General features: G+C 33.3%; 2 protein-coding genes across 2 annotated transcripts; both read right to left on the minus strand.

Annotated features, from left to right (window-relative positions):
• Positions 1–1,222: 1,222 nt before the first annotated feature.
• On the minus strand, positions 1,223–3,642 carry LOC124827794 (protein trichome birefringence-like 36). The gene is made up of 5 exons (XM_047300938.2): positions 3,130–3,642; positions 2,790–2,961; positions 2,523–2,704; positions 2,262–2,420; positions 1,223–1,854 (listed from the first exon to the last, which is right to left on the minus strand). The coding sequence occupies exons 1-5, from the start codon at positions 3,570–3,572 to the stop codon at positions 1,557–1,559; spliced, it is 1,254 nt and encodes a 417-aa protein (XP_047156894.2). The 5' UTR covers positions 3,573–3,642; the 3' UTR covers positions 1,223–1,556.
• Positions 3,643–5,128: 1,486 nt separating this feature from the next.
• On the minus strand, positions 5,129–11,022 carry LOC124827796 (GHMP kinase family protein). Its single transcript, XM_047300940.2, has 10 exons — positions 10,558–11,022; positions 9,600–9,798; positions 8,821–8,884; positions 8,649–8,712; positions 8,478–8,558; positions 7,424–7,510; positions 6,675–6,832; positions 6,513–6,561; positions 5,754–5,875; positions 5,129–5,659 (listed from the first exon to the last, which is right to left on the minus strand). Exons 1-10 carry the CDS (start codon positions 10,771–10,773, stop codon positions 5,437–5,439), a joined length of 1,263 nt encoding a protein of 420 aa, XP_047156896.2. The 5' UTR covers positions 10,774–11,022; the 3' UTR covers positions 5,129–5,436.
• Between the last annotated feature and the right edge of the window lie 538 nt (positions 11,023–11,560).

Genomic DNA, 11,560 nt, shown 5'->3' on the forward strand with positions numbered 1-11,560 from the left:
AGTGCAGAGAGATGCTTATTGTGGAATCTTTAGAGTGTGATTTCGGTTTTGTAAGAATATTTTAGTTAAAATGTGCTTTTTGTTTATGAATGATAGGGTTGACATAGAAATATTGAACCTTAAATATTTCAGTGAGGATTTAAGGTTCAAACGCAAAGTGGAAAATTTAATATTACAATTATACATACCTGTTGCAGAATGTGGCTGATAGTTGTTATTTCCGTTAGTATCTCATCAACAGAAAGTCATTGGATTGATTAATAGTTAATTATTTAATAATTCAGCCCTTTTTACTACAAGGGCTGATTTTAGAGCTACCATGATTAAGTTTAAAAGTGCTTCCATTTTGAAAAGTCACTTCCCTTCAGTTAATTATGGAGATTAAGAGTTGTTTGAACTGATTGGTACTTTATTTCCAACTTCTTGCTTTTTGCTTTCAGGACATATTTTAAAGTCAACACAATCATTGACATTTGGTTCAATTATACACATTTCAGGACATGTTTCTCATTTGTGTCTACTTCTTTACTTTTCCATTTTTCTACGTTTAACTTATGGCAGGGTTTTTTAACCAGCAGTATAATTTCAAAGGGGCTGTAACTGCTTCAAAAGCTCATTTCTTAATTATTCTCCTTCCTCCTTTTGGTTGTTCAACCTTTTTTACAAGCATTATAATTTGCTTTCTCTCATGTGCATTTAGCTGTTATACCTTTTTTTATTTGGGAACCAGATAAGCATGACTATAGGTGTCAAGCACTTTGAGAAGAAATTAGAAGTCTCATATCGATTAGAGATAAAGTCAATTCATAATATATAAGTGGATGCAAACCTCACCTTACAAACTAGTTTTATAAGGTTGAATTAGACTTAAAATCCACTTCTTAACATGATATCAGAGTCTAGTAAAATTTGTTGTTTGTTGGATCTATTCTTTCACTCATTATCGGATCATTCATTGATGTCTAGTCTCATTAGACATAAAAGTCCATTTATTGTTTTTGAATCTATTCTAATCTTTTGTTAATCTTTTCTCCCACTCTGTTTAACGCATTTCTCTAGATGATGTAGGATGTTGTAGAGCATCAGGTCAGCATTTCTGTAAGAAAATTGGATGGAAATTAACAGCTGAAATAAAGCTCTACATAATTAAAATAAAGGGAGATCAAGTTTTGTAAAAAATATCAAATTTGAATTTCAACACTAACATAGCAATATAAATCCATTTAAGTCTAAATTTTAAGACTCTTTATCTAGCAAGAAGATGGGTTGGTTTTGCATTAACACAAGTATTATTACTGATACATAACATATATATGCATTTTCCCCACTTCAGTAATCTCCACTTAAAATTACAAACTAAAGGGTAATTTGGGTGTCCTGTGGAAATCAGAAATAGAAATCCAAGCATAATGTCATCCATCAGATAACATTGATAATGAAAAACATACAACCATGTTCTTGGAGGCTCACTAGATACATGATAAAAACAAACCCTTATGAAGATGAGTTGTTTAAGACTGTTTGCATTTTCCATAGGTATTTGATTGATGTCATAGTTAGAGCAACACACTGAGCATCTCATTCCAAATGTCTGGCACCCCAGGGAGGCACCAATGGCTGCAATCAGAGGAAAGACCTGTGCCTGCTTTGTGCCTCTCTTCATTCATTGCCTTGCTATACACTGAAGGATGGCCATCTCTTCTGAGAGCAGTCATCGTTGTAATATCTTGCAGATACACTGGGAATCTCATTCTCTTAATTACTCCTTGCAGCACTACTAGAGGTTCAGGAACATGCAAGTGGCTGAAAAATTGTAAAGGCTGTCTCTGCTTATAGCATTTCCAGCCATTTTGCCTACATGTGAAAACATGAAACCGGAGTAGCTGAGTGTAGTGAAAAAAATTATGAATCCTGCATCCTGATCCACTAAAGCGAGCAATTCAATCCTTGATGTGAAAATTTGTGTTTGAATTTACACAGATTACAAATCATGCATCTATTTCAATACTGACAAGTTTTCCAGCAAAAAACTCATACTTCTTTATTCATCAAGCCATCAATATAAATACATATTACGAGACACAAATTAAGACAAAATTACAGACACTTAAAATACTCCAAATTAGACTAAGAATACATTTCCTAATTATAATAAAAAATGACCACCAATAATAATAAATAATCATAATGATAATATCTTCTTATTTTAGAGGAGTCAAATTCAGAGTTTGTTGAAATTAGGCAATAAAAACATACTGTACCTGTTGTGCCTAGGTGACATGCTTCGAAAAATGACTCTGGTTTTTCTAGGATTCAAATTAAGATCCACCCATCTTGCCCATGTACTGAGTCCTTTCTGATAGGCAACCATAGGATTCATGTTTGTGATGATACTGTTTCCCTCCATGTAATAATCCCACCTGATATTCATCAAGAGGGAATCCATTAACATGTGAAGCTGGCAAAAGGTTAAAAATTTCAGTTATGCAGGGAAAGATTGGAGAATGAAAAAGCTTTCTTACGAGCTTGTTTGACCGGAGTGAGTCCACCAGTGAGCTGAATCAAATACAAGAATATCAACTCCCCTCCAATACCTTGCATTATCTTCAATCAAATCCAAATGTAGAATTCTCTTCTTGTTAGACTCTTTCTTAAGTTCTACCAACAATGGTGCCCAGAAGAACTCAATTGATGTCTCAAAATCCTGCAAAGTGAACAATAATATGGAGTCAGTCACTTTCAAAAGGAAAAAAAAAAGAATAAGCTCCATTGTTTGGTTGATCTCCTACCATAGCATGGAAAGCCATTAAAGGACCGTTATAGGTCACCCTTTTCCGATCCGTTGGAATAACTCCTTGAACCAAGCAAACAAGAGACTCCCACTGGTTTCTCATTATGGAATCACCGACCAGCATTATTCTCTTTCTTCTCATTTTACCCAGAAAACCCAGTGCATCAAACCTGCAGGTGTCATCAAGAAGAAAAATTTATATACAACTTTGCCCGACTGAATTTTGAGCATTAATAACTATCATAGCAAAGAAAGAAAAAATCTATCTATCTGTCATGCATGCATACAAAATAATAGTGATAACATGTTGGCATTATGTTTAGATAATATAAAAACACCTTGGGATATAACAGCCATTTGGCTTCCACTTCCACTTCTCATAGTCAGAATCTGGCCTTCCATTCTTTTGACATGTAACTGCAGTGGTGAGGTAGGGACAGTTGGAATCATAGAGGGGGTATGATTGATCAAAAACCCATTTTCCTTCAGAGAAGTCACATTTTTTCGAAGAATCTCTCTGGGTTTGCACCATGTTAATGTCTTCACTTTCCATGGCAATCCAGCTTAGCTCATCCTGGGGATTGATGAGTGATAATGTGCAGTGGAAGAAACATGGGAAGATGGTATAGAAGAGAAAGGAGAGCAGGAGAAGCTTTAGTTTTGCCATGGTAGCACAATGTGAGTGATCCAAAGGAGGGAGGGCTCTGTAATTTAGAAGGGCCTTGTCTTGAAAAAAGTGTTTCGTCAAGGCATGACTTCCGGTGGTGTGGACCATGGACATGCGCTACTTTCACTTGTTCACATTGCTGTACATTGTGGTAATTGATATCTGTAGCACTTTTCTTCTTTTTACTATAATTGCTGACCTTTTTACTTCTCTAATGATTATATTGATATTTAGAACATAGTGTAAATAGTGTATTAGTGTATTTGATTGATTGATATGCCCAGCACTTGCTTTTGCTTAATAGATTCGTAATTTGAAGTGGTAGTGGTAAACGATTTCAGGAGAAAGGTTAAACTTGTTGCCACTAATTGATATTATTGGAACTTTTTATAAAATTAAATGAAGAATATACATATTTTACACTCGGTTAAACTAGTATATATAATGTTAAATTAGTATAATTTTTGGTTAACTTCATATATAAACCAATATATCAATTATAACAAACATTTTATATATATATATATATATATATATATATATATATATATATATATATATATATTAATGAGATTATTTGCAGAAGGTCAACAATTTTTTTTTCAAGTTCAACAATAAATATATAATAAATTCAATCACCTATCTTAAATTTGTATTTATAGATTTTATAATTATTTTTATATTAACATTGACCTAATCACAACTCAACTAATAATAATTATACTTTGACTTAAGTTAATTATACCAATTTTAATTGTTATTTAAGAATGACTTTGGTATCTGGTTTAATAGATGATCTTGATTGTGTACACTATCAAGTCTTAGGCTAACGTTGGAACATACGATACAATAAATATTGACTAACTTCCAAACCCTATTTGAAGCACTTTACTTGTTTAGAACCACATTTCGACTTGGAACCTTATCAAATCAATGTAGATTGATCGTTCAACCATACAAAGACAGGTTACCCAGTTCACGGTTGCCATTTTATACGATGATTTGATATCTCTGAATTGTTTGAATTAGGCTTTTTAAAAAGTATTTGAATTGAATTGATATTAAACTGAATTGTTTGTAAACAAAAACTGATTTTTTTTAAATGCATCGAGTTTTTATATCAATTTAGTTTGTAAAAGTTAATTTTCTTTTTCTTAAATAAGACTGTTTAAATTAAACTGAAATACAATTTGTAATAATGAAAAATGATATTCAAGATAGGATCCAATCGATAATAAATCAAACAATTTATATAATTTAAACAAATTAGAATAGTATAATTCAATTTAAGTTATTAAAATATGCAAGTCAATTTAATTCATTTAAATTAAAGTTTATTTTAATTCTGTAATAATTCAGTCCAATGTGTGTACCTTTGTCATAAATCATCTACCAGACATCGTTGAGAACGTTCACATGAAGCAATTGACGCAAGTGTCGTCTTCATGGCGTAACAGATTGGACACGTTCTCTGTTATGAAGAAATGTGCACTAAGCAGCAAGAGTATCAGCATTGAAATCAAGTAACAATGGTGCAATGCCTGTACTTGCATAATACAGGTTCTATTTGGCTGCTGAGTTACTTGTGTGTAGGCTTGAACAAAATGTTACGGGTGAGGGGTCCACATGGTGAAGAAGAAACTTCTTAAGCAGAGGTACGATGGAATAAATATAGCAAAATAAGGAAATTGATCGCAGAAAAAACTGAGTTTAACTTACAAGCTCATGTGAATTGAAGGTGCTTTCTCAATACAGAAACGGATAGAGACTTATTTTCTCCATCAAAATAGCCTAACTGTATCTGAAACAAAAACTACCGGATACCCAAATAATAAAACTGCGAACTTGTAATGAGTAAATCATTATGCCATGGGTGCAGGGACTTCCTTGAAAGGGTCCTCCAGCCACAATATTTAGGGCTCATAAAGCCTGCTGCTAGTGAAGCCCAACGAAGAATAGATCAACCAGTCCCATAAACTTACTTGGGAAGTCCAGTTTCATCGTTAAGAAGTGCTTGACTGCTATCAGAAAGCAAAACAGGTCCCCTTCCAGGTCTGGTACATATGAAGTAACTGATATCCCCCTTGTATTTTTGTGAAGGAATGTTATCTTTAATTTCTGGAGGAGGTGGCAAAGCTTCCACATCCTTTATTCCGTTGATTCCAGCATCTTTTGCAATTGATTTGTCTCCAATAATGTAACTGAAGGGAGAGTGTTTTGCAGGTAAGTAAGAAACTCGAGATTGACAAAACTCTAAGAATAGTATGCATGCAACTTGAAAAGCTTGAAAAGCACCTGTCGAGGTCATCTGAATTCGGGGGGAAGTAATAAAGCAGCCTCTGAACCAAAAGGGTAGCAGCTTTCCTGTCACGTGCAATTAGAACAGCATTTGGCCCCGCATCAAATGTATAAGCTACCTGAAGGTCAAAACTACATAAATATCAAAACAGAAATATACAGACCAGTGTACACAAAACTGGAGACAGGAAGTACTTCTCTTTCCATTTGTTTCCTTGCAAGCAAAAGATAAAAAGCAAGAAGGGAAGTTATCCAATGAAGTTCTTATCTCTCAGAGCCTGGATAGCCTGAACTTTTGTATCCCTTCGGTACTTAGTTCCCTTCTCTGTTTTGCACTCGCATAAACTACATTATCTAGTTCTTTTTTTCTGTCATCCCAAATAGTTCTTTTATATAAAGAAAACAAGTTTGGTTATTACTTATATGCTGCTAGGCTCTCTTAAAAATAATACTAAAACTAATAATGATAATCATAATAAAAATAACAACAATAATAGGTCTCGTATTATTCAACCATTAATGAAATTTGGGGATATATCCTTTTCCAAGTATATATGATTATCAATAGGATACAGACAACTTACAGAATGCAAAAAGATATGTCCCTAAGTTTAAACTTGAAGATAATTATAAAAAAAATATTATCATAAAACTCCAAAATGTTTATTTCAATTTGAGATAAACTTCACAAATTTTGATTATTGGAATAAACTGTGCTACATATGACAATAATGTGACCAATAAAGTAACTCAAACCTGGGGAGCTTCTTCTGAACGGTTCCACTTTTCAGCGATGCTGATTATTCTGATGAAAAAATGCACCATCAATAATGAATTAGGAAAGAACCATGTCATACTTGTAACTTAATCACATAGACATTAAATTAATAACCACATCTTGCTAGTATAAGTAACTACCTGTGGGACGTATCATTCATGTAAAATATAGGGGGGGATGTATCCAGGCAGACTGCATGAAACTGGTTGCTATCAGCACAGGACAATCGTGAGAAAGATGCAAAATCACGATTTTTAATGGCTTCTTCCATTTGCAGTATCCTCTTTGGCACAATTTCCTATTGCATCCAAATGAGAAAACAACATAAAAAAATTGTTCAAACTAACTCACTGAGATAGGTTTTTACTTATTTATATTAGAAAGGGCAATGAACAGCCCACAAACTTTCAAGCAATAATTAAAAACAAGTGTTTGCGTTCAAATATTGAAATTGACAGCATAACAGTGGAAAATAAATTATATACTTAAAAATGGTACGTAGCTTGAGGTAAGTTTCTTAGGGAGGACAAAATGCATCAGAGTAACAATTTTCTCCCTGATTTTAGTAATTAAAAGCCCATAATATCCAGGTGCTAAGAAAAAAACCAATGGATTTCCTTTCTTTGGTGTCATATAAGTGTATTTGGGTAAATAATTCAATAAAGCACTTACGCAACCAAAGCTTATTCCGAAATGTGGCTATCAAAGCTTATTGAAATAAACCAAAAATATCTTATAGGAAGGTCCTCTACAAGTCCAAATTAGCTTCTTTGAAGCTGTATTGAAACAACCCATACGCAAGGAATGCCTTTATTGTAATAAAAACAAGAGCAGTAAAATAACCATCGACATGGTGAGTGGTACAAAACTAGTACAAGGGATGAAGTACCTTTGCTCTGTGTTGTAAAAGTAAACTTGTTTCAACACTCTCACGCATTCCAGAGGTGCTACTTGTTTCCTTTTGCCGAGAACTAACCTAAAAATAGATAACAAAATGAGAGTATTGAGTAAAGTATATGATATGATACAATGTAGCAGTCACATAGTGCCAGGATGAAATAGAAACATGTCATTTACAAAAAGAATAACATGGAATAGACATATTAGAAAACAAAGATCAAGATCTAAATTTATTATACTTATGATTCCATAAAAGATATATATGTAGGATACTTCAATAATACAAAAAACTTTTGCTAAAAAAGAAAAGACGTGATATCAAATAATAATGAAGCATTTTACAAAAAAGAATAACATGGAATAGACATATTAGAAAACAAAGATCAAGATCTAAATTTGTTATACTTATGATTCCATAAAAGATATATATGTAGGATACTTCAATAATACAAAAAACTTTTGCTAAAAAAGAAAAGACGTGATATCAAATAATAATGAAGCATTTTAAACTATTTTGCTTCATAGAATAATTAAAAACTCAATCGGGAAATATTAAAAAGGGAAAGCAGCCATAAAAAAATGCAAACACTTAACTTGCACTGATGTTGCAAAAAAATTAATCATACATTATATGGACAAACAAAGTTTAGTGTTCACTGAGTGGGGTAAAAACAAGTAACAAATTTCAAGCATATGGAGTTATATGATCTGAAGAAAGCACATATCCTACTGATAATATGATTATTATCAGGTTAGCAAACTGAGATACCATAATACCAGTGTTTCTATCGGATAGATAATGACATTAAATGAATAAGAACCAGCACTTTTAGTGGAAAAAGTTGACACCAAAGCGAAGATACACTTGGCACAATAATAAAAAAAATGAACTGACTGTGACAAAGCTTCAAAGAAATGAGAAACTGGAAACCTATGGGCTTTACATTGAGAAATGACCACAACAAACCATTTTTAATGAAATATCAAGTCAGAACTCAACAGCAAACCCGTCTACTCAATAAAAGAGACTGAAAGTGTCATACCACAGCAATTACAATAACAAGATCATCCCAGTGCTTTTCATCAGCAAGTTGAACTGCGAGACTATCACTTCCATTATCCTCCTATAGATGTTGAAAAGTAAAAATTAGAAATTGATTCTCAGATAGCATGGTATTGTATCAAAATATAAATTAGAAAATAAATAAACTTACTTTTCCCATTACCCACTTCACAAATCCCCCAAATAAGCTGCGACAAGCACTGCCTGATCCTTGCCTGCACATAATGACAATTTTCACAAGTGCAACATGTTACTAAGATCCAAACTGTTCAAACAATCCCGTAACAGCTTGCAAATTTTAAACCCATTAACAAAAGAAAGACCTTGCAATAGCAGATAGCTGGCTTTCATCCTCTTTGACATTCATTAGCTTCCCGAGGGCATAAGCTGCAAATAGAAAACAAGATCTTTATAACAGGTGGTAACTAATATTATGCCTAATATAAAATTAACAAACACCGAGAGCCTTCTATTTCAAATAAGAAAGCATGGAAATTTGATGAAGTTTGTGTAGTAGACACAACAAAACTGAAATTTGAATATCTAAACATAAATCTAAAGAATATAAAGGGAGAGATGAAATGTTCAAAATATTATTGAATAAAAAATGACGCTGCTCCTATGAGTTCAATTCTAAGGAATAAAACATACTTTATGAAATAAGCCTGTTTGAACACGAAAACCATTCTCCATGACAGAATATTGAATCAATATTAAAACATACTTCAAGCTAATTGTTACCAAAGTCCAGTATCCACGGGAAATTTTATCATATCAGTACCGGCTACAATTTGTCTTCCTAGTGAGTTTCTTTATCGTCATTCTTGCCATATTTACTCTGGAATAACCAATCTTAAACCAGCTAAAGAAGCCAAGTAATCACAATCAGATTTGATAGAATGACTCAAGCATCCCGCATTAAGCTCAAAGTATGGAAAGATGATCATTTTGAAATATAGAAGGCAAAATAAGTTGTTAGAACAAGGGAGCAAATGGAAGAATGCCCAAATCTTGGCAATAGCTACAAAGCAATCCACTCAATTGTCACAACTGGTGAATGAAAGAAAGCACAAACAAAAAATCAAGATTAACGTTGTATTACCAAGGCAGGCAAAACCCGCAGCTGATGAAGCCAGCCCTGCCGCAGTAGGGAAATTGTTGTATGAAGCAATGTGGACGTGCAATTTGCTCCAATCCTCCTTTTTTATCTTGATACCTCTTTTCTCATCCTCTACATCACAAGCCCGAGTGCGAATCTCCCTTAAACAGTTCTGGAACCTGCCCCCAGAAAGAGAAATCTCCTACACTAACCAGCACAACCACATTCCAAGAATCAAAAACAGAAAGAAGTATAGTAACAAATCTCTATTCATCATCTTCTAGTCATGCCAGAAGGCTCCTTTTTTATCCCTTTCCATTTTTTACTCGTCAATCTTTCCGACAACTAAACATTAAGAGAATCAAACTACAAATAAGCAGTTGCCCTTTGTGCACGTGTCAGAAGGGAATCGCACAAAATAAAAGAGATGCAAAGAGCGTGATCAAATTGCACAGTGATTAAGACTGTCGTCCAAACTTTTCAACAACCACTTATCTGCAGTAGCGGAGCCAGGGGTCGTATGGGGACGCCATGATCACCCCCAAAACTTTAAACTCCCTTTAAGTTCCACATATAAAAAATAAATAAAAAATTGTCCCAATCCGAGAGAAAGAAAACTCGAGGCATTTTTCTTTGGGGCCTTCACAACACAAACCCTGCCTCTGCCATTTTTGAGAAGAAAATTAACGATTTAAGAATAAATAAATAAATCAACAATCTCCCTAACTTAAAATCAGATCATGCAAAAAAAAAAACTCAAGAACATTGATCTCGTTGATTTGATCCTTTTCTTTTTCCTCCTAACCTATCAAAGATTCACTCTAAATGCTTTTGAAGTGTCCGAATACATAATGACATAATAACTCCGCTTCTTTTTCTAACAAATAATTCCCTACAACCCACAAAAACACAAGCAGGAGAAAAAAAAGAAACATAAATGAGACAGGAAAATAAAATTTACCTTGCCATTGAGCCACATGCGATCCTGGTGGAAAGTGGGACTAACAGCAACAGTGGTGGTAGTGCAGAGGTGAGCGGGATCGAGAGTGACACTGATACTATCATTAACCGGTAAGATCAGGGTTTCATCTCTTTTCCCCCAATACTTGATAACAGCAATGTTAGTTGGCGTCTGCGCCGTCACCATCACCACCCAATTTTGCGACTCACTCGCCATTACAATCGATCAATGAACAGCGGGAGATATGAGATTACACAAGAAAGGTAAGAAAGGCTTGGGTTTAGAAGAAAAAAGAGAGATATGAGATTCTGAATGCCGAATTGGAATTGAAATGAGAGAGTAATTGGAAGCGGAATACGGTTTTATATAGCATGAAAACGAAAACAAAACCAAAGCCAATGCAAGAATTATTAATTAACTCTGCTTTGGTTTTAGTCTTTGAATTTCATTTTCGTCATTCTCATTCATAAATAAATGCATGTTTCTTCCCTTCTCTCAACAACTTCATCTGTATTTATTAATTACAGTTCTAACTTCTCACACAGCCATCATTAACCGTAATTAATTATAATTAATTAGTAAGTAGCAGTGTCTTTCCTCTTAATGACTGTGTAGAAGTCACGGGATTTGTTATTTACTTTTAAAGCAATTTTTGTATATTCTAGTAATTTGCTTGTAGACATTAATAAATCTTATGATCTGTCGCTGATATTAATTAAGTGTAATATTAATAAAAGTATTTTAGTGCAAAAAATTAATGCTAGTTATGATTTCAAATAAATATTTACCTACACTAATCCCTGTCATTTTTAAATAGAATTAATTACCCGTGTGAAAATATAGAGTCTTCGCTGAAATACATATTAAAGTTTCATAACTTTATTTAAGTTTAATTAGTAGTTTGATTTTATCTTTAGATGTTTAATGTATTATGATTTTTATATTTTCTTATTGAATTTCTATTTAAAAAATAATAATTGAATTCCTATTTTATATTAAAAAA

Source organism: Vigna umbellata, chromosome 8, assembly GCF_029865625.1.
Source record: "Vigna umbellata cultivar VRB3 chromosome 8, Vumbellata_1.0, whole genome shotgun sequence".
Classification (NCBI taxonomy): Eukaryota; Viridiplantae; Streptophyta; class Magnoliopsida; order Fabales; family Fabaceae; genus Vigna; species Vigna umbellata.